The 24038-nt window shown below is 38.6% G+C and overlaps 1 protein-coding gene across 1 annotated transcript; it reads left to right on the forward strand.

The window, feature by feature from the left end:
- The first annotated feature begins 58 nt into the window (after positions 1 to 58).
- On the forward strand, positions 59 to 24038 carry impact (impact RWD domain protein). The gene is made up of 11 exons (XM_026159053.1): positions 59 to 260; positions 3038 to 3166; positions 3249 to 3301; positions 3428 to 3490; positions 3654 to 3739; positions 9641 to 9766; positions 9851 to 9945; positions 11683 to 11756; positions 13545 to 13635; positions 19545 to 19679; positions 23383 to 24038. Exons 1-11 carry the CDS (start codon positions 213 to 215, stop codon positions 23440 to 23442), a joined length of 960 nt encoding a protein of 319 aa, XP_026014838.1. The 5' UTR covers positions 59 to 212; the 3' UTR covers positions 23443 to 24038.

The raw sequence follows: 24038 nt of genomic DNA on the forward strand, positions 1-24038 counted from the left end.
TTTCTTCTTACGATTTTATTGTTGTCCTGGTTTCCAATGCAAAACCCGGAAGTTAAAATACGCATAGACGAGTCAAACTGCTTTGACCAGGAAGTAGTTTCTCAGAGCTGGGCGTCAACACATAACTCATGTACGTGTGTCTTATGAATTTTGTGGTTTACTGAATAATCAACACATTTAATATAGGTGACACTTAGTCATGAGAAGAATAAATGGCGGATATCATAACTCCGGGGGATGATGAGGATCTTCAGACTCAAGTAAGCACAAAGTACTTCCTTTTTTAATCCTCAGAAAAAGTTAGGCAATCCTGTCAGTTTGTGCGAAATGTCTTGTTTGTTGTAATATTTTCAACTGGCCTGGTGAGAGCACGTAAGCCAAATGCGGTAGATGTAGAGCTGACAGGTTGAACAAGCCCTGCTGCGTTATTTAAGATAAAAATGAATATACATGAGCAGCACATAAAAAAACTTGAATAAACATACATACACAGACACACACATATACTGAAGGTTGTTCCCAAGGTGTCTGGATTCATTAACACTTTTGGAAGTGATGTTTGAAGCGCAGCAGGTGCAGCAGGGTGCACAGAGGCCACACATCAACGCAAAGTGTCAAAACAGCAGAAAAAAAGGGAAAAAAGTGAACACCATCGCAGGCATACATAATTTAATTTTTGTTGCTATACAGTTGTGTACCCACTGTCTTTATATTCAGGGAAAGTAAACATTGGCATCTAAGTTGGGAATCATAAAGAAAATAATGACATATACTGTCTTGAGATCACTAACTGTAATCTCACAATGTGTGTGTGTGTGTGTGTGTGTGTTGTCATTCAGTTTACAGCTCAGATTTGTCCCATTGCTTTTCTTCACATATTCTAAGGGGACATATTGATACTTGTCTTATTTCATTAGGTACACCTATTTAATGACTACTTAACGCAAATATTTAATCAGCCAATCACATGGCAGAAATTCATTTTAATTAGGTATTTAGACATGGTCAAGATGACTTGCTAAAGTTCAACCTGAGCATCAAAATGGGGAAAAAAGGTGATTTGAGTGACTTTGAATGTGGCAAGGTTGTTGGTGCCAGATGGTCTGCTCTGAGCAGTTCAGTAACTGCTGATCTGCTGGGATTTTCTCACACAACCACTGCTAGGGTTTACAGAAGATGGTCTAAAAATGAGAAAATATCCTGTTCTCTCTGTGTGAACGTCCCTTGTGATGCCAGAGGTCAGAGGTGAATGGCCAAGCTGCTTACAGCTGATAGGAATGTAACTCAAATAACCGCTCATTAAAACCGAGTAATGCAGAAGAACATCTCTAAATGTGCAACACACCAACCCTGCAACATTCGGCTGGTGGGGTCAGAATAAAAGCCTGGATCCCTCCTGCCATATATCACAGTTCAGGGTGGTGGTGGTATAATGGTGTAAGTGAGATTTACTAGGCACACTTTGGGCCCCTTAGTGCCAATTGAGCATCATTTAAATGTTATAACCCCTTTATGACCACAGTGTACCCATCTTCTAACAGCTGCTTTCAGCAGGATAACGCACCATTTCACAAATCATCTCAAACTGGTTTCTTGAACCTCACAACGTCACAAAATCAAATAGCCTTCAGAGTCACCACATCTCATCCAATAGTATCCACATGCTTTATGATGTGCTGGAACAGGAGAGTTGGTTGGATGTGCAGGTGGAACTGTGTGATGCTGTCATGTCAATACACACTAAAATCTCTGAAGAATATTTCCAGCACCTTGTTTAAATCTATTTCCCAAAGACTTAACACAGTTATGAAAGCAAAGGGCTTGAAACTAGCAAGGTGTAACTAATAAAATGGCTGCTGAGTGTAGATACTGTTACAATAACAGCTGCTCATATTAAGAAAGGCCAATAAGTTTTAATTATTGAGATCAATCTAAGTACAAGTAATCCCAGTGAGACAATGGCCTTCTTAAAACAGCTCTAAGGACTCAGTTTACAGCCGGGCTGGCCAATTCAATTTCCCAAGTGTACACAATTAGGGCCTAATTGTAATATTTACTCTTACCAGTAGCATTTACAAAGAGATAAAAATTAACATTGAAGTGAATTGAGTTCAACTTTTTTGCAACAGCCCAATTTCCCATGTTGCCCCTTGGAAAAATTAACTGCTCACCCTTGGTTTAGTCTTGTCTATGTATGATCAAGAATTCTCCTGCTATTATCATCTCAGACATACAGCTCTGCACCTCTGATGTTCAAGTCTTCTTTGCCTGTCAAAAAGAAACTGACGTACGCAGAGTGGCATGAGAGCTGCAACAGCTAATTTATGGCCGAGGCCAAGCTGAGGAGCTGCTCCAGGTCCCAAGGTTATTCCAAAGTTAGTCCAGAAGAGTGTAAAAACAAAAACATTAATTTGAATATTCTTATTAAATACACTTCATCTTTGCCCCTTTCACTTGGTAAGTTCCACCACAGTGATTAATGAACTCTCTGTATGTCCTCATTCACGACATCCTTGAACCTTCTCTGAGGTCTTTCTCTTTTCTCCTGCCTGGCAGCTCCATCTGCAGCATCCTTTGTCCAGTATATGCACTATCCCTCCTCTGCACATGTCGAAAACCACCTCAGCCTTTCCTCTCTTAGTTTGGCTCCAAACTGTTTGACCTGAGGTGCTCATGTACTCATTTCTAATTTTGGCATCTTCAGCTAGCATCTCTGACACAGCCTCCTGTCTTTTTGTCAGTACCAAGACCACACTCATCTCCACCCACTCCACCCTGCCTGCACTCTGTGCTTCACCTCTCTTGTGCACTATCTGTTGCTTTGGAAGGTTGACCCCAGGTATTTAAACACTTTACTGCCTCTACTCAAGGGGTAATTAATGCTTTTTTGAAGTACCTCTGTGAATCAAATTAAATGTCAGTTACACACGGATTAAATAAAGTGAGTGAAGCTTTCTGTGCATCCATGGTCCAAACAATCACCACCGAGTCTGATATGATTAATCTAATTGCTTTGTTGTTCTTTGTTCTCTCTTAGATTGAAGAGGTTGAGGCTTTGTCTTCTATCTATGGTGATGAATGGTGTGTGATTGATGAAGCATCCAGGATATTTTGCATTAAAATATCCGCCGACTTGGAGGAGCCAAAACTGACGGCGTGTTTGCAGGTGCAGAAAATTGCATATTAGTGTCCATCATGCATTTTTGTTTGTAATGCTGTTCTGATTTTTTTCCCCCTTTATTGATCAGATAATTCTCCCACCTGATTATCCAAGCGCAGCTCCGCCCATATACCAGATCAAGTAAGTCTGATTTGCCTTTCAAATTTAATATGGAAGAGCTCTGATGATTTGAAAGAACAGCATCCCACTCAACGGCCCACTCCTACTCCTACTCAATAACCCCGTGTTTGTTCTCGGCTGTTGTAGTGCAGTGTGGTTGCGAGGCCCTGAGAGGGCCAAATTGGCAAACAGCCTGGAAGACATCTATGTGTGAGTGCCTTTCATAATTTTTGACTTCATGAAGAGATACCGTAGAGGGATATTAGCCACATCAAAAGCTTTCATTGTCATTGTTTTCCATGATTTAATATCACTGTAGTTTACATGCCTCTTATTTCACCCACCCTCACATAAAAATATTTCATTTTTATAGGGAGCACGCGGGGGAGAGCATCCTCTACCTGTGGGTAGAAAAAGTTAGAGATTTCCTCGTTGAGAAGTCCCAGAACTCAGAAACAGGTGAGGTGTGAAAAAAGGAAATTCCCACTTGAGGTCCCACTTTATGGCCATTTTTAATGACTCGGAATAAGACCTGACAGACCACCTCAGTCTTGACCTCTCCAGAAGTGCTTCGTTGAATTCATAGAGTTGTAACTGTGGACATTTTAGTCTCAAACTCTCAAAATAATTATATTTACACCCTGGTACAAAAATTAGTTGTTGAAGTTGTTAAAGTTGAATTCTATTCTATTCTATTCTATTCAAAAAGTAAATCATTTCCACCTTGATAGTGAATGCACTTTGGTTAGTTTTTATATAATTCATCCATGGGAACTATGTTAAGTTATGCAGAATTAAGGGTGTGGCCACTTTAGGTTACAGGGGTTTCTTCACGTTCTTGTCTGGTTTTACTAAAAGATGCTAAGGAGTCAGCTGTTCAGTTTATAGTGTCTTTCTGTGAGTATGTGTTGTTTTGGTTTCGTTTGTATCCCTTAGCTGTAAAACACTGGGGTATTGTTGTCACCCTGCTGGGTGAGCGGGTGACGGCGACACCCAAGTTTGAGAATGCTTTAGCTTCAGCTAATAACTCACCAGTTAACATATCATTAAACTGTGTTCACATATGTTAGAAAAAAACAAACAAGCAAAATACAACAAAGTAAAATAACCACTAAGGCCTCAGTCACACAAGCCTCTTGACCTGCTGGCAACTACAGAGAGCAATGTGCATTCTCTAACTGGTTGGCAAGTTATTGCTGGAAATGAGAGGGTGCTGCCCCAGAAGCCTCCTTGTCATTGCTTTGGTTGACAGGGGCCAATATTTGGTTGACAGGGGTCACCTGCCAGTCTGTAGGACGGTGTAATTAGGGCCTTACCCACCGGTGGCATTACAGCGGCTATGTCAATCTTTTATTTACAGTCTGTGTGTATGCACTGTCTCCTGTAAACTTGCACGTGATTCCTGAATACATATTAAAGGACTGAGGCTTAACAGTCTCTATATACAAACTGATGAAGTTAAAGGTGTAAAAACGACACTCCATGTGCTGGATTATAGAGTTAAATGACCCTCCTGGGCTGCTTCACCCAAACAAGCTGTATCATTTATTGCTTTTTTGCAGCATATGGGTTTTGTAGGTTATTTTTGGTGAGACATGTCGGATAAATTGACTTTGAAATATCACATTTTAAGCTTAAATTTCTTATTTTATACTTGCATGTATCTATCCTTGACAGAACTGTACTCCTTTTTTTTCTTGGCTTTTTTGTGTTATCTCATTGACTAGTTGTCTACATAGTGTAGTGGTTTACACATTCACAGGAAAAGTCATGTCAGGAAGGGTACAAACTGCCAAATCAAACATGTGGAGCCACCACATGAATAAGTGAAAGTAGCTGAAAGTAGCTCACTGTGTTATTAATCTGTCAAGTGGTGGCTGCGACTGATAAATTAGAACAGAATAGAATAGAATAGATCTTTATTGTCATTGTTCACAAAACAATGAAAAACCACTCAGCGGCTCTAAAGCTCTTTCACAACAAAAGACAAACAGCCTGCAGTATAAACATAAAATAAATAGAAATAAAGATAAACACAGTGAGGTAGCACATACAGAATAACACTGCACGGTGCAAGAGATACGAGTAAGATGCTTAAAACTAAATTTCCAGATATTAGAGGACAGTCTATTCTTACTGAATAAGAAATAGTTTTTTTAAGGTGCTGATTTTGGTCCTGATTGATCTGAATCTCTTCCCATAGAGCAGAGGGAAGAACAGGTGAAGTCTGGTTTGGGTGTGGTACATTATAAAACAAAAGGCTTTTCTTTGGAGTCAACCAGTGTCACAGAGGGAGGGTAGAGTGGCACCGATAACACATTCTGCCACCCTCACCACCTGTCGCAAAGCCTTTCTGTTCTCTTCTATGCAGCTGACGAACCACACTGTGCAACAGTAGGTCAGGTGAGCGTGCTTTAACTTCCCCAAGAAGTAAAACCTCTGTTGGGCCTTCCCCACCTGATGGGAGATGTCTGTGGTCCCGGTGAGGTTGGCCGAGATGCAAACATAAAGGAACTTAAAGCTTGCTAACCTCTCTATTTCTTCTTTGTGTGGTAAAGGGCAGAGTAATCAGTGTGTTTCAGAAGTCCACTTTGATTTCCCTGCTATTTTTTCTTGTGTTTAAGTCCAGATTATTGGGATAATATCAGTGTGTGAGATGCCTGACCTCCTCCCTGCAGGCTTTTTCATCACAGTCATATATCAGATGGTGGTATCATCATCAAATTTTATGTGTCAATGGGAGAGCAGTCAGGAGTGAACAGCGAGTAGAAGAGGGGGCTGAGAACCCACCCCTGTGATGTGCCAGTGTTCAGGATAAGAGTATCATCCATCCTGACATTCTGGGTGCTCAGGATGTCCAGTGAACACATGCACTACTAACAGCCTAAGCTTAGGTTTGTGAACTAGTTTGTGATGGATAACTATATTTACAGCCGAGTTGAAACCCACAAACTGTGTAAGAGCTGTGTGGAGAGCTGTGATGACTGCATCCTATGTTTATCATTTTTCTTGATATGCAAACTGGCGTGAGTCGAGGTCAGCAGGGATGGCTGCCTTAATGCGAACAAGGATGAGTCTCTCAAAGCATTTATTTATAGTGGGGTTAGAGCAAGTGGGTGACAGTCAATGAGGCAGTTCATTTGACCTTTTCTTTGGACAAACTTTTTGGCAGTGGGTTTAGAAAAATGTCAGTTTCAGTCTTTCCAAGGACTTGTTTACACGATAATCCACACATTGGACGGGATCTAGACCACTGATTACCAGCAGGTCAGTTATTGGATGAACCCACTTACCCACTTGATGCTTCTTCTTTTTTGTTAGAACACTCCTCCGTTCCTAAGACAACTGTAGTGCGGTCTAAAGCTGTGATAAGATGAGACCTGTAGGGGCATTAAAAACTCCTCAAGACTCTGAGTGACTGCGCTGAATTGAGATCGATATCAGTGTAATACCTTTGGTTACCCCGGCAGAGTCTTTTGAAGTGTAAAAAGACATAAAGGTACTCAAATTAAAGATTCTCTACAAGTGTCACACCGAATCAGATTTTCAGAAGGGGGCTTTCTTGTCTGTCTCAATTATCTAGCGCTGAGCAGCATCTATTATTGAGGCAGACGGTCTCTTTTGAGCAACAAGCTTGAAAAATATTAACTGTCCTCCCCATTGTTGCGTGTCATAATTCCCCTTTCTGCAATTCATGTGGTAATAAGTATAACTGGTCACAGCACTTCAGCTCAGGAGCGGGATTGACAGCTCATTCATTCAAAAGACAGGGACATTGTGTGCAAGAGGAAGAGGGGGATGATGAGTCTGAAGATGTACACTTCACAGAAAAGGAAATGAAAAGTGGGTAAACATGAGAAAAGACATGAAAAGTACAGACAGAATATTGTTTCTGATGATGAAGTTTGGATTCATTAGATCGCACAGGAGGAAAAAAGGTAGAAAAACAGAATTTATTCATCTAAATATAGAACATTTTAATGATTTGTAATTTTGTGTGTGTGCTTCTGTCCTGTTTGTGCTGTGTGCAGGCATAGAATAAATATTGTGAACCTTTATTAGCGTAAAACATGCTAGATCCATGAGCAGCTCAACTTTGCCATTTCTTCTCTTTATTCTGGTCCTCTAAGATTTGTTAGCTTTTATTTCCCTGAAAAATATACTTCTACTACACACACAAACACACATATTAAAGTCTTTATTTGCCTTTTTATCAAATCCTATTAGGAAAAGACACACACACACACACACACACACACACACACACACAAGCAACGATGGATTAATTCTACTAAAAAGTATTGTGTATGCCAAGCCTGCTGCAGCAAATCCTCTGTGCCACAGACCCCTGTTGTTGACAAGGTTGTTTTTTTAGTTCCCTTTAAAGGTACGTGCTTTTTATGACAATTTTGCATTTGCATATTTTCTCCAAGGCAATGAATTGTAGCTGATATACTCTTACAAATACTAGAGTGAGTCACACTATCGCACTTGGTGACATGTTCCACTGTCTGTTTTAAGTAGTTCATGCGTACAGAATACTCAAGAACACCTAAACAAAATGTGCTAATCCACAGCTGAATATAGTGCCCAGCAAACACACAGAGTTCTGTCATTTTTTTGAGTTAAAAATAACTTCTAAGATAAATACTAGTGGATGGAAAAAAACAAAGTAGAGAAGTTCAGACTTATTTGGCATTGCTGAGTTTAGCATCAGCTGAGTGGTAAAAGAAAATGAACAAGAGCAGCTACTTTACTACCACTAACCTCTTTAAATGGATAACTGCAGGATGATGTAGGTCATTATATCAATAACTGAAGGAACATTTTCAAGTCAAATTTTGAAATTAATTTAAATGTATAATTATAAGCTTGTAATGTTTTTAGTCTTAAGGCTATTTAGGCTTAGAAATAATTAATTGTGATGATTTGTAGCATAGACATATGTATTTTAATGCTTTAAGTAATTAGTTCAGTTTATTACCATTCAACAATCTATATTTATCTCCATGTGCAGCTTACAGTTAATTATCATAGAGTGATAACGGGTCTAACTACATAAATATCTGCCTAATGGTTTTTATTTTGTCAGTTCTGTGTGCTGAAGAATAAAGAACCTATAAGAGACATCGTTACCTGCACTGACTGCTAATGCTTGAAAGTCCTTGGACTGCAGCTTTTTTTACATGTAGGTGCTCTCACGCTAATGGAAAATTCACAGTGTGTGAAAAACACACATGTGCTCAGAGAATTCAGCTGCACTTACACTAGATGACATGGTCGTGCATTTGAGAATGACCTGAGTCTGAAGCATAGACTGTATACAAAAGAAAGACATGGCCACTGTACCTTGGGACGACAGCTTTGGCCACCGACACCTTGGTGTTTGAAATTCAGATGCAACGGGCAAATGAATCTATGAAAAACTGACCAAGAGGGCTTTATTGTGCTGCCTGACTTCTTCTTTTTGCAATTAGAGGTGATGCGTCATACAGCTCATTTATAATAAATACAAGTTTCAAGCACTTGTACATTTGTACATGTTTCAGGCCTAAAAGCTACATGCTTCTTATAGATACATCTTATGGTTTATTAATCAGATTGGTGTGGAAGAACAGAAACATCTTTCCTGGTATTTTTAACAAGAGCATGCCCTTTTCCAAAGGCTTTCCAATTGATTTTGCTTAACAACCCATCTGGCTCGCCATGGTTATTATTAATGCATCGCTGGTTTGATATTTTCATGGGATTTACAAAAATATAGACAGGTAACAAAGCTTATTCTCTAAAATCCCAACTTTTGTTGGAGGATACTTAAATATTAATGCTGGCAGACTTTTCAAAGAGCAGATTTTATTAACTGCTATGGAACATTTATTTATGATTGTGTTGAAAGACCGCGTATAAGACATGATCTATATGTGCATAGATTATCAGCTGATGAAGGCCGTCCTCACACATGGCACACCTTTGTTTCCATAACAACAGGGTTCTAATGTCAGCACCTTTAGATCGGCTTTTGGTGTTTGATCTCTCGACATTGGCTTGTTTATTAGATGTTGTCAGATGTGTTGTAATTAATTTGCAGTCACATCCTTCCTGTTTTATCGATGGCACTTTACTTAGTCACGTTTACAGTATTCTGGTTGAAGCTTATATTAGCATTATCATGCATTCACATGCCAATGTTAAGGTTATGTAATGGTAATTTGGGGATGATTTGCTCAGTAGGTGTCATTTCAGTGCCAGGCACCCTGAGACTACAGACAGCTCGGTGAAGACCTTTACAGGCATCAGGGACATAAAAAAATCAACTTTCTTATTAACATGACATAACATTTCTTATATTACCTCCTTCAGTGGAAGAACCAGAAAAAGTGAACATGACGGCTGAGAAGGATGTTGATGATGATGAAGACATTCCAGATCTCAGCAGTCTCAGACTGAATACAGAAAATGTGCACCTCTTCCTGGAACAGGCAAATGGTAAAAGCACATTTTAGTCTACGATGGCATCATTTCTGACAAAATCAGTCTCTGTCTTATTACGGATAATATTTTATCTTGTAGATGAGGAGCTGCCTCCAATTAAACATGGAAATCCGATCACAGACCGACGCAGTACCTTCCAGCCCCATTTGGCGCCTGTGGTGACTCCCAGACAGGTACAGCATGGAAATGAGCATAATAAAAAATGATATGCATAAAAAGATGGAGCTCCAACAGTGTACAGTTTGAATTTTGTGCCTCGTTTTTTTCATGAATGATGAATCCTCTCTGCAATCAACAATTCATACAAAATTCAACAGAAATACTTGATGAGTGGAAGATAATTTATATCTGAAACATCATCTGGTTCCTTCCTGCATGCTAATCTCACTCTCTGAGTCTCTGGTAACATACCAGCTTATCTTAAAAGCTTCCACCTGCTGTGAATTGCAATTTGTATAAAAATATTTACGCAGACAGCTGTCCTCTTTAGAGGACATAAACCAAATAGACGAAGAGCTGGACATCATTTCCATAATTTTATATACTGATCTGGAAGTGACTGATTTCATTTATAGATATAAAGAAAAACAAATTGGGCACGTAATTAGTTTTTTTCAACTTCAGTATAGCCTATTTTTTTGTTCTTCTAAATTGGTCAGTACTAAATGGCATAAGATAAAAGGGCTTTCATTGTCATTGCATTCAGGAGTGAGACTCCCGGTTGGTGCATATGAGAAAATATGATATTAAAAAACATTAAGGACTCCATAAAACCACTTGCACACAATATAAAGTGCTAGAGCCAATGAAGTCCCAGAGTCAACAGAGTTCCCAGTCTGCAGTAACTATTGCACAAATCTAATCTGAACTTATTTACTGTTTCTGTATACTGTGATTATCTGCAGTTGTGTCCTCTAGGGTCATTTGACCTGTATAAATATATATATATATGAATATATCAGTAATCAACCCACAGTATCCATAATGAAGTCACCCGTTGGTGAACCTGTTGTGCTGCTTTCACTCTTTGCATTTTGGTGTTATGGAAATGGATGTGACCAGTGACGGTGGATTTGACTGGGTAACTGAGGGACACTGTACACTCATATGGTGGCAGCCTGTAACTTTCAAGGTAGCCCTTCCTTAAAACACACCCTGCTTTATCTGAAATTTTTAGACTAATGCGGACCATGATGTCTGAAATGTTGTATTTAAGAAGATTTGAGACTAGTGATTAACTCATTCCGACAGCATTTACAGAGGTCATCGATTAAATGGGTTATTTAAGCAATGACCCCCTTTGCCCCCTTCTGGTCATTAAAGGGAGTGCAGGTTTAAGGCACGATGCCATCATCTTTCAGAGCTGAAAGCTACGTCTGTCTGTTACATACAGTGTGTTAACTGTTTTAGAGTAACTTTTGAAGTGTTGCTGTAGCCTTTGCCAGCACAGAAGCCAACTGGCTAAATTTGGTAACTAACTCGAAGGTGACACGACGGTGACAGCACTACAAAAATGGAACAGGCAGGGGAGGCATGAATTTAAAACCAATTTTTGTCACACTGTAGTCAAGCCTCAGTTTTATTTTGAGCCTTTCAGTGTCTGTTTAATTAATACATGAGGTGATTTAGCTTCATAAACAGTTGAGTAATGCTGCTTTGTGCATTAGTCAGCAGTGTTAGACAGCATGTTGACTTGACAAGTTGTCATCTGCACAAATACAGCATCATTTTTAGTCTGACCTTCTTTTGGACATCACTGCTGTTTTAGTATGCCTTCAATCAGGATTTTAGCATGAAAGCAGGTTCCAGCTAACACAGTGCTGAAAAGGAGATGCCTTGCTTCAGCAGTAAAGTCAGTGTAAATGCATCTGAGAGTGACATTTCATTACTCCCCACATTATTTGTTACAGGTTAAAATGGTCCTGGAGAAGCTGTACGAAAACAAGAAGATTGCCAGTGCCACTCATAATATTTATGCATACAGGTTAGTAATGTCACATATTGCTTATACAGTTGCTAAAAAAAATGTATAAACCCTTTGTAATGCTTGGATTTCTACACTGATTATTCAAAATGTGTGGTTTGCTCTTCATCTAAGTTGTAATTATAGACAAACACATTCACACTAAAGTAGTAACAGACAAGCAGTTATACTGTTTGAGTGTGGGTTGGAAAAATAATGAACCACTGTGCTAAAGACTGCAAAGTCTCAAGTGTTCCAGTAGATCAGATAAGATTGGGAGTGTGATTTGTAGACTTGTCCTTCTCTAAATGTAAAGAATGATGATGTGATGTAAACCGTGCCTTAAACATGAATTTCTCTGAACCTTAGAAGTGACATTATAGAGAAAGCATTTCTAATGCCCTGTGAGTTTTATATTCCACAGTATGAAAAACTGCTGCTTTTCTTAGCAGTTGATCACAGCAGGAGCACAATATGGAATCCTATAAGAGGTGTAAAAGAAAGCAATTGTAACAGTAAAGCATCTTCAGAGATCTGTGCAAGAAAAATAGTGAATAAGAATTTTCTAAATAGAGGAAGACCACAAAAATGTTGGGAAATTCAGCAACAAGCTTATGATGAGCTTATGATGAGACAGACAAATAGAACGAAATCAAAAAAACTAAATGAAATGACTTTGTGAACTTAGAAAAGCCTTAGTTTAAATATTTGTTAGCTGGGTAGCAAAATTTTACTACAACTTGCCTGATTAATGATCGATGAATGTGTTCATTAAGACTGAGATATCTACATGACTGTGAGCCAGCTGCTTTCAAATCCTTCTGTGTGTTTATTGTAATATCTTCACTGATTCTCCTCACACATAGCATCCGTACGATAATACTACAGTAAAATTAAACATTTTCAAACAATAAAAACTAAAGTGAAACAGGAAAATCTATTCTGGAAACCAGCTGAAACTAATCTGAACTAAAATATCACGACGGAGTACCACAGCGTGGACCTGCTTTGCTATTTCAGGGCCTGCACGTCTTGTAATCACTGAATTTAAAATTGTATCAACCAAATTTTTCTCTGAGAATTGAATGGCAGCTTATGAAAGGTTGGCTGATTCAAAAAGGCAATTACCCAAACAGCTTCAATGGGAAAAGAATAAAATTCAAGCTTTTGGATGGCAAGTGAGGGTCCAACTTAAAAGAGACATCCCAGGTGTGGGTATAGAAATGTGAAATGAATCAGTTGTGATTAAAAGGACACTACAGGAAACATCTAATAAAGGGGGTTCAATCTAATAAATTAAATTAATATACATTATTTAGTTTAATATATAATGGATCTAATATAAATAAAGTATATATGTCTGTATGTGTTTACGCCCACAGTGGAGAAGAGCATGAGATAAGTAAAGATTCAAGGCTGATCTGTCTTCCCCAAAGGGCTCATTGCTGCAATTAAAGGTCAAAAAAGCACCAGAGAAAATGACGGCTTCTGACAGTACTGTGCATAATGTGAAAAGATGTGTGTATGTGTGTGTGGCCTTTCTCAGTGTGTGTTTGTGTTTTCTCAGGCATTGCCTGTGTGTGAGATGTGTGGTGTTTTTTTTTTTTAAGTGTCGTCTAATGAGGTCGATGTTGCGTCGTTGGTGCACTGCCTGGGTGGTCATTACTCACGGGGAGGATATTGTGACATTTAGACCACTGACAAAAATGTTCCGGTGAAGAGGCTTTAAGTGTCACAGTGTCACACTAACCACAACGTCTTAATGCTCTCCCGCCTAAAACCAAGCTGTTGTGATTCTATCTGTTGTAGGATTTACTGCGAGGACAAGCACAGCTTCCTGCAGGACTGTGAAGATGACGGCGAGACAGCCGCGGGGGGGAGATTGCTCCATTTACTGCAGGTTATCATTTAATTAAAAAAAAATGCTGGCTTTGGTCCAACAGATAACTCTTTCAGCTTCATACCAAAACTGCATGTTATGTTTGTTAAAAAGGTAAAAATCCCCAAAGAACTAGTCAGTTAGCCAAAGCCGAATGCACAAAAGCGTCCGCCCAGTAACGGCAGCCACATTGTTAAATCTGCTGGCTGCCTTGAGCTTTCCTTTGGCTTTTGCATTGCTTAATTGGAGTCTGTGCTGCCCTGTTTATTTTCACAGTATGCATAATTTAGTTTATTTCTAAAGGACACTGACAGTTGTGTCCGATCTACATAGCCTTGCATATAGCTGAAGCTAATACCCAACACCAGTCCCTTGATGGATGAAATTACGTGCTACCATTTACAGTTTAATATGGAAACTGCTGTGATTTTGCAATTAAGATTGTTATCAGTAAGGCACACTCCCACAATATCAACCTAAATGTTTTTCACGTAATGCACGCACTTGTAGACATATAGTATGGTAGTGGTGATAACCACCACTTATTAATATCATATTTTGCAGCATAAATTGGAAACTTGACACTTTTTTCGTGTTTACTGGCATTCAAAATAAGTTACTCTTAATGAGGGTAGCTGTTGTGACAGTTTTGACAGTTTATGTCACACCACCAAAGCAGATTAGGCCTTTTTGTTGAAAATAATAACATGTCACAGCGGGAAAGGCATAAGTGCGAATAATATGAATAAAAAACACGGCCGAATTACATTTGGCTTCTCCAGTTCCAAGGTCCTGGTATTGTAACCTATATCCTCTGTATCAGTAAACAATGGGGGCATTTTTGGGTGAGGTGTTCTGAAACTAAAGACAGATTTGATGTCATTAAGTGGTTTGAGGGTATTTTAATGTATTTTATGATTTATTTATATAGTGCCAAAACATAATCTTAATTTTCACGACACACCTTATATTGTAAGGTAGACAATGCTACAACCTTGCTAGGAGAAGCTGACTGATCCAGCGATCCAGTACGAGTGGCACTTTAAATTGGTGTGGAGAAAAAGAATACTCCCTTTTAACAGGCAGAGATCTCTGGCAGAAGGTGGGTAAGGCATCTGCAGTGACCAGTTGGGTGGTGAGAGAAAGAGAAGAGAACAAAGAGAAGCACAGAGAGACCGTGATCAACAAACAGAAAAAAAACCACACATCAGAAAGATTAGTTAATGACATGCAGTAGAGCCATCAACAGTGAATGCATGTGTAAACGAGTTGGTCAGTGCATTATGGTAGATTCCTTAGCAGACTGGGAACATCGCAGGATATTTGACTTTAACCTAAACTGTGAAATTAGCCTAATAAATGAAGGTTCTACATCTATTTCTGCTTCTCATAACAGCAAGTAAGCCGGCACTCCTGAAAGCAGAGAGCTTTATTTTCATATTATAAGGCATTTTGAGGTATAATGGAGGTTAGCATCATAAACAGTACTGTTTGTACTTTGTCAGAGAGCTTTTAGGACATACTGACATATATATTATAGCCGTGAATCCTCAAAGTAACAATTTTCAGCATCATTCTGAAACAGGATGCTCCTAATTTTAATGATAATGTTTTTTTAATGCCTTTCAGCTTAATGGACAATAAGGATTATAGAAATGTCACAGCTTATTGAGCATGCTAGTCTCTCTTGTTGGTATGAAAATGTTTATACACTGAATGCTAGGCCTTATTTTAAATTCTGTTGCAGTTTCTTATAGCACACCTGCCATTTTTTATTGAAGTGACTTCATTTATACTTTTAATAGCACTTTTTCTAACACCTTTTCAGTCCTACCACTCAATCAATCAATCAATCAATCTTTATTTATAAAGCACTTTTCATACAAAAAACAATGTAGCACAAAGTGCTTTACATAGTTAAAAACAGCCCACCCCACCCTCCAACTCACTCCCCACACTCTCATTAACATAAATGATGTGAATACACACATATCCCCCCCCCCCCCCCCCCCCCCCCCCCCACACACACACACACGAGCACACTTAAAGAGTAAAAATTGGGCTGGGCCAAGTGAGGAAACACTATCACAGGGAGCCGTCTGCACCGGGAGCCGGTCACAGACCGCAGCCTCCAGGCTGGGCACACAGCAGGAGGGAGGCCAAGGAGCCCCCCAGCCAGGCTGAGAGGACCCCCAGAGACCCAGCAGCCACAGTCGATCACAGCCCCGGTGCAGAGAGCGCCCTCTGAGGAAACACTGGAGATATGACGCAATAGGATATATACAGGGTAAAATGATAAAATAAATAAGAACAGGATACAATATAAATATAAATATAAATAGAGTAAGAAGATTAAAAAATGAATAAGAATAAAATCAATAAATATTAGGTAAAGTCTAAATTAATAATAGAATAACAGGATAGAATAAATAAGCATAAAATAAATAAACGCTAAGTAAAAGCTAAATTAAAAAGGTGCCTTATACTGTGAGTGTTTAATATAAGTATAATCTGTACTCCTATCACATACACACACAAACAGTAATGTGTCAAGGGCATTGGCATTCAGGACACTGAAATTCAGAATGGAGGAGCCCAGGATCGAACCACTGACCTTCCAGTTATGGCCTTAAACCACAGCCAACTGTATAGGGAGGAAGAAGTATTAATTCAGTTTTGTGAAAAGTAACCCTTCTAATAGATTAAGTAAGTAATCGACTGACGGTGTCACATAAAGCTTTAAGAATATGTATTCAAAACTCCAGTGAAAATCAATTCAGGACGTTTATAAAATTCAGACTAATGTCCATAACAGAGCGTCAAAACTGCGTCTCTTTTAAATTAGACAGGCTATCTAATGAATTTCTTTGAGCCTGTCAGGGTTGATTTTGAGACACTGAGATGATGTGATGTGGAAATACTGAAGCTGCCGGTCTCTAAGGCAGAGCCGAACATTGATTCAGAGAAGTGTACTTGCTGAGAAAAACAGAACTGAGATTGTTTTGTGTGGGGATGTGGCTGCAGTAGTATAAACCACGCTTCTAATGTTTAAATGGTGTTTAGGTTTCCTCCACTGGGAGCTATGGTCCCACTATAATAATTTCACACAGTCATTAATCCTTTTATTTCAAATATCAAAGAAGCCCTTGTCACTGGGTTTTACTGTCAGATGGCCCTATGATTCACACACACACACCCACATCACACTAAAATGTGTTATTGTCCACACAGTTTTTGTTTCCCTGTAACGTTGAATGAAAGCCAGTAAAAGGTTTGTGACCAAACAAAAAGTTTCCTATAACACAAAGCTCAGCAGTGACTTGTAGTAGTTGTGTCATTACTCATTACTCCCAGGTGCTGCGTCGTGTCAGAGCTTTTCCAGATGAAATCCATGACTCGTGTCAAAGTTCATTTTCATTCATAGGATGACAGCAGTCGCCGCTGCCAGTGTGGCCCTGTTAGAGAGATAAATCACTGTGAAATGGTGCATTGGATTATCGGTGTGGATATGTCAGAAACTGAGATCTGCTACACTGAATTCAGATGAATCAAGCGCTCATATGTTCGCTTTAAAAACTTGCTCAGCCAGTCTTTGCTTTAAATTATCTTTTAAATGCTGAAAGAATTCAAAGAAAGTCTAATTTACCTGCATCTGTGTTATTATATGTTCTATATTTGCTATCAAGGAAGCGCATTAAGCTTTATTTCTTCTATTCTAAAGCTTTCTTGACACCAACAGAGTGTAGCTATAATCAATATAATAATCTATATATTTATATTGAAAATAAGCAAGAGAATAATGTGAGTGATACAGGAGTGCTTCATAGTGACAGATCCAATTTTACAAGGGAGGAAAGAAGTGCTATGTGGCTCTGGAGGCTGATCTGATGCAAAGTGATGTATGAATGGAGGTGAATGAGACTTGCTGTGCAAAGTGCTTTGTGTGCTCACGTAGTAGAAAAGCACTAGGTAAGAACCAATCCAGTAACTATAATGCTAGATATTACGAGGTGCAAGTAAAAGCTAAGCTGCAGAGGAAATATTTTTTAGAGTGGAAAAAAAGATCATTCTTCAGTTAGGGAAAATGGTTCTGAGTTAGAGCCTTGGCCGAGCGCAGGGGCAGCTTTAAAGCTCCTCTTCGGTTTCTTTCATCCAAACAACGCTAGGCTAATTTTGCTGTCACTGTGTCCTTGACCAACGACTGGCTCACATCAGAGGTCAGTCTCCAGGCGCTGCATGGAAGCCACCCACTGCTTCTAATATTCCTAATAGTAAATGGGGAGAATGATAAAGGAAAATCAGTGCTTTTAATCCTAAAACCAGATTGATTCAAGCTATCAGCCTTTTATAGATTTCTTTTCTAACTCGCGGGCATGAGAGCAGATTTAAGAAATCAGGTAAATTCCTGTAGCTGTCTGACCTGTAACTGGATCTGCTGTCCTCCATCTTTCTGAGCAACACAGTGATTAATCTCCTACTCGCAACACTCTCAGCATAGTGAGCAATTTACATGAAGAGCTTTTCCCAAATCTATTTTCCTCTAATCTCATTCCTCTTCATAAGGCTTTCTTCCCATTTCCTCATTTAAATGTGTGCACGCTCGCAGTGAATGTGGAAGTGTGTGGCGATGAATAAAAGTGGGATCTTATTGATAGAGCTGGCAGTCAGATGTGGATGAGTCCCTTCAAATGACAGATTGGTTTTTGTGGCAGTGCAAAGTAAAGTTCTCCACTTCATTTTAAGACCACAGTCTGGTGTTTTGGAAAATATGCCTTTTGCCATATACTGGGAATTTCATTAATCTCAATTTAATCTTTGTGCGCTCAAACTTAAGAGTTGCAGAACCTGAAGAGGAACATGGGGAAACAGTCTCAATTAAAAAGAAAAACAATCTTAAGGCTTTTCCTGTTTTATATATTTACACATTTGTTATATTGCACATCTTATTTGCAAACAAACTTTAGAGATATGAGAGTGCACCTTTGACGTTTCTGGCTGCTCCTGTAAAGCTGCAGTAGCATTTTTTTTTTCTTTTTCCATCTGGAGGTATCAAGATGACAAACTGTAAACAAACTGTAAACATAAAACTGTTATTAGACTGGTAGAGAGAGAACAATTAAATATTGAACTTACTGAATAAGGCTAATATTCACTCTTTTTTATGGGGTTTTAGTTTATGGCAAATCCCGAGGGGAACAATGCACTCGTTGGCTGCCAAGTACTTCACACATTTGCCAAATTCATGTCTGCAGTTTGGTACTGGTTCAAGGCAGGTAGCGCTGCAAAAAGCTACCTGCTGCAGCTGGACTTGACAGTTTTTGACAGGAAAATCAAAGCAATCATGTAAAAGGTGCCAAAATGCTTTTTATAGTTGAACGTTCCAGCACAGCAGGGTGATAATTATCCATATGTTCATTGCAGGGTGCAATGCCATTCATGTAGATGTAGACAGTTGATTTATTGTACTTTTTCTGAATGGTCTTTTAAACGTTTCTGTTGTTATGGTATTTTATTGCTTAGAAAACTGTCTTATTTCAGTTTTTTGAGATGATATTTAGTTTTATTGTAGTTTTTATTTCATTTGTGTTTAAGTAGAATATTTCAATTATGTGATTTAATGAATTAATTGAACATCAAGCCCTTCTGTTTCTGTCCTAATGTAAGTTAACTGTGTCCTTAAACCACATATTGAACACACGAAATTGAACGTAAAATAAATCTCTGTCTAACTCTAAGAAATTACACCACAAATACATCCATTTTAGATTTATAGGTTATTGGCTTTAGACTGGAAGCTTAGTCAGATGGATTTCATGAAGATTCATCTGTTTATTATAAATCAAATATAGTGTAAAATATATCTGATGCAGTTTGAAAACAGCTATCAAAGCTTTCAGCCAGCTCATTTAAACGTTTATTTCTCACAACAGATCCTGGACGTGCGTAATGTCATGGTGGTCGTGTCTAGGTGGTTCGGGGGCATTTTGTTAGGTCCCGATCGCTTCAAACACATCAACAACTGTGCTCGTAACATCCTGGTGGAGGAGGGATACACTGCCTCTACGGTGAGACACACTCTGAGCCTTTTACACATTGCTCTGTCATCTTCTGCTGACACATCATCAGTCAAATTTGACTTTGCTGCCAGTTTTCTGATGCAGGAGACCACCTGGTTTCTTGTAGTTTAATTGACTTACCACCCAGTGTTCCTCCAATTATCTGGAAACAAAGAGATTGACTGCAGGCGAGGTTTTGCCTTTCTGGCATCCAAAGCAGAGTCAGAATGCTGGGGTTGTACTGTTACACAGTATAGTTACAGTGAGACGTCAGTTTATTACAAAGTGTCTGGTTGCAACATGTTCTGGAGATCAAACACGCTTTCACCGGCCTGAAGTTAGGTCCAGTCTGCTTTGAAGTCGCCTTTGTGTTCTCCAAAGTTATTCCATTGATACATGATTGACCTTTGAGTGGCTGCAACAGATAGATTAAAGGTACTGCAAACCTACATTTTTAAAAGTTTGTCCTTCTTCCAAACCCCATCAACTCACTGTAAAACTCAGCACTTTATTTTATTCCAACTTATTAGAATTTGCTGCCTGTGGAAGGAGAACTTAACACCTCTGCAGAATCACTCCATTTCATGAAGTCTACTAAAACTTTGCATAAGAATTTAAGATGATTAGATTGGATTGAAAACAAACACTTTATTTTTAGAACATGTGAAGTATGACTCAAAACTATTTTTTATGACATTCAAATAACTTAAGTCATTCAAACCAAACAAAAATCTAGAACAAGGGTCCTCCCACAGGCCAGTGCCAGAATTCATGAAAACTATACCGCTTTGTACTGTATTTCATTCGACCATTTCTATAGTAAGACACAGGAGTGGAGCATTGGGGAAATTTGTCCATACATACTAAGCTTTTTTTAATATTTCCAGATTTGGCTGGTGTGACGAAATGTAAGTCATCTTACTTACAGTTAAAAAAAACAATTTTAACGGACAATTGCAAATATAATTAAAATTAACACTTGCACTTTGAGACATGAAAGTAATGTCATACCATACATTTTTTTTAACACTAGTAATACACTGCTGCTTTCAAACTGTGCCCTCTGAAACTTAAGCACCAGGTCATTATAATGATCTATGTTCAGGTTGTACTGTGCTGCTAAACAGATACATTAAATCCAATAATGTATCTATTAGGCAGCACCAACTTGACACTCAGTTACCAAAGCTTTGAGGAGCCCTCATCTATATAAGGGAGGGACATGAATGCATTTAAGGAGGTTTCATCCTTGTTTTTAAAATTGGCTCTGTTTAAATTGAATTTAAAAAAAATATATCAGCTTGAGTTTAACATTGTAGCCTCCTCAATATCTCGTACTGAGGTGTAATTTGTGATTACCTCATGAGCTCATATATGACATTCTTATTTTTCACTGTGCCTGAGTATTATTCAATCAGAATCAGAATCAGAATACTTTATTAATCCCGAAGGAAATTATAGGTTGCAGCAGGCAGCATGCTAATGGCGCTTGCGCACTTACAAAGAAACCTTCTGACCAAACTTTACACAAACATCACATTAGGAAGACATGTCAGAGAGGTAGGCTGATAGGAAAAAACAACAAAAATACATAACATGAGGTGAGAGGAGGAGAAAAAAAAACTCCACTCAGACTGAGCACCTAATGGGAGAACAGTTTGAGAACAGAAAAAATACCCCAGCACAAAAAGCACATGATTGTCAATAGACCATAGAAACACAGGATAGGCAACAGGGGCGGGTAAAGGTAAGCGAGAGCTGGTGTAGACAGTGCATCCGGTCCTCCAGCATGTCTGCGCTGGTCCAGTCAACCCGCCATCTGCCCCGGGAGGGAACAAGTATTGAGCCTCCTTTATGTTTTGAAGCCAGACTTTTCTGTAAGTAAATAGTTTTAAGGCTTTCCTGAGGTTTTTGAAAGTTTTCTTTTGAGTTTGACCATTTGTTTTTAGTTTCACCTACCTATGATTTGTTCAAACATAAAAGAGACACCAGTTTAAAGAGTGTTTACATATAACAGAAAATTTTAAATGATATCTTTAGGTGGTTTGTTGCTAGCAGCCTGTCACAAAACCACATATTTTTCCAGTTTCTTTAACTGAATCTATAAAAACAAATGCCATATTTAACAAAGACAGTGATTCCCAAAGAGCTGTTAGCCTGATAATTCTTTGGGAATCACTTGGCATGGTGTGCTGTGTGTCCTCAGAAAATTGAAGAAAACTGGAGGATAAAAGTGGCAGGCCTAAAAAAAGATTTTTATTTTCTTTTATTTTTTTTAAATCAGATGAGCAGTAGCTGAAAGCCATTACGAAATAGGAAGAAATCCAGCAAAGGCTTGACACAGGGCCTGAGAGATGCTTTGCTGAGGTCTCATCATCGACAGGGTGGCTGACAAGAAATTATTCTTAGGAAAAAGGAAGAAAAAGCTGAGATTCACCAAATTATAGAAGAACTCGACTGAACGTCAGTGGCAACAAATTTTGTACATGTTTAAATCACTGTACCCATTTTGCATTTTCCTAGCAAAATGTAAAGAAATGAGGGCCGATTTTTGCACAGCACTATATTTCACTAAATATGGAGAAATTTCACAAATGTCCCCTTGGCGGTAGGATGGATTGTTTAAGTCAGATTCATCTCAAAGACATGATGAATTTAAAAAAAATGTCACATTAACCTCAGAGTAGCCGGTTATTTTCTGTGCCGTGTGTACACCGGACACCGGAAAGCAATAAAGAGAGAAAACGAGGAGGTCTTCTCAGCTACAGCCTCATAACGTCCCTTAAACTGATAACTGTTAAGAATTTCATGAGTCAAGCTTTAATGATGGGTTGATGTGTATGTAAAAAATACATTTAAAAAACAGGACCCGAACCCTTGAGGCACACTTATTTAATTTCGTCTATGAAGATATGTTGGTGGAAATCTGGAACTTTTTATTCTTTGAGGAGGAAACAGTCAGTCCCTGAAATCAGTGTCCCAGGGCTCCTTCTTAACAGTGTACAGCCTTTACAAAAGTCAGCATACTTACCCAACAACCAATGAGACAATATCGAATGGGAGAAAATCATTTTTGGTAAGGTGAGTGAGATCAGTTTTGCAAAAGCTAAATCCAAAATTGCATAAAGTCTCTGAATACCTGGATAGGATTTGATTTATGAGAAAAAGAGACTACAGTTTAGAGGGGGAAAAAGAGCTGAATCAGTCTCACACCTGAGGAGGAACAGGTCACTGCCAGTTACTTTGCAGTATATGAGTCACTTATTAAAAATGGTATCAAAGCAATTTCCTGCTGTATAAAGCTCTACGCCAATATGAAAAACAAACTCAGACAAAATTGATGCATCAAGACAGACTCAGTGAACATTTGTTCACCCTGTACTATGTAACAGAGGTTCCAGAGTTCTCTACAAGTTGGCAGTCTGGATTGCCAGACTAATAATTAGCAGAGGATGTTTCCTAAAAGTACTTAGGATGGCAATGTTTTGTTTGATGCAATTACAGGAATACATTAAAACAGCATGGTGCATGTCAATCAGTACATTGCAATTTGCACATTTGCAAACACAGCGGGAGTTTTAGGCAAAAGAGTTTATCATGAGCTGTAAAGAAGCACTCAGATATTAAGCACGGAAAAAGCTCTGGCACCATTAAATAGAGTGCTAATGTAACACAATCATTCTTTCTCTAATCCTCCCCTCTTGGTTCACAGGATGAGGCCAACAAATCAGGACTAAAGACCAAAAGGCCAAAAGGCAAGAAGACAAAGTGAATTTCAGAAGAAAAATGAAGAACTTTTTTCAAGCACACGTTCAGTATTTGATGTCGAATTCAACGAAAAGCTCGTTTTTAGAAAGAGATGTGAGATGTGTCTTAGAAGACAAATGGTTTCTAGCAATTTAGTTTTCATTCAAGGTCATAAAATATCATCTGGGATTTCAAAATGACGTCTCAGATGACTGCTTTAACTCTGGAATGTATATTTTTATATTTAGTTTAAGAAGCCTCGAAATAAAATGTGTACAGTTCACATTTCATTAAAACAAATTATGGGGATTTGTGTAATGATCATGACTTTGAATGTACCCCACATGTGAAGATTGTTGATCCACGTCTGAAGAATACGCCAGTATTTTTAAATCCTCGAATTACTAATTTTTTTTCTTTTCTGCATGCACTCCCAGTATTTTTAAAATTGTAATGCTCCATCATGATGGAGATACAGTAACGAGGTTGTCCCTGCAAGCCTTAATTCATTTCCCTGTTGAATCTGCATCTCAATAGCGATCTTTCACAAATCATTTCATCGTTTCCAAGAAATGCGATCATACATCACTGCTTAATAAAATGGAGTTTACTGAGTTGCAA

The sequence above is a fragment of the Astatotilapia calliptera genome, chromosome 23, assembly GCF_900246225.1.
Source record: "Astatotilapia calliptera chromosome 23, fAstCal1.2, whole genome shotgun sequence".
In the NCBI taxonomy this organism is placed as follows: domain Eukaryota; kingdom Metazoa; phylum Chordata; class Actinopteri; order Cichliformes; family Cichlidae; genus Astatotilapia; species Astatotilapia calliptera.

Coding starts and splice junctions, on each gene's coding strand:
- impact (XM_026159053.1), top strand. CDS start 213: ATGGCGGATATCATAACTCCGGGGGATGATGAGGATCTTCAGACTCAA. Junction 11,757..13,544: donor CATAATATTTATGCATACAG/GTTAGTAATGTC, acceptor TATCTGTTGTAG/GATTTACTGCGAGGACAAGC. Junction 19,680..23,382: donor AGGGATACACTGCCTCTACG/GTGAGACACACT, acceptor CTTGGTTCACAG/GATGAGGCCAACAAATCAGG.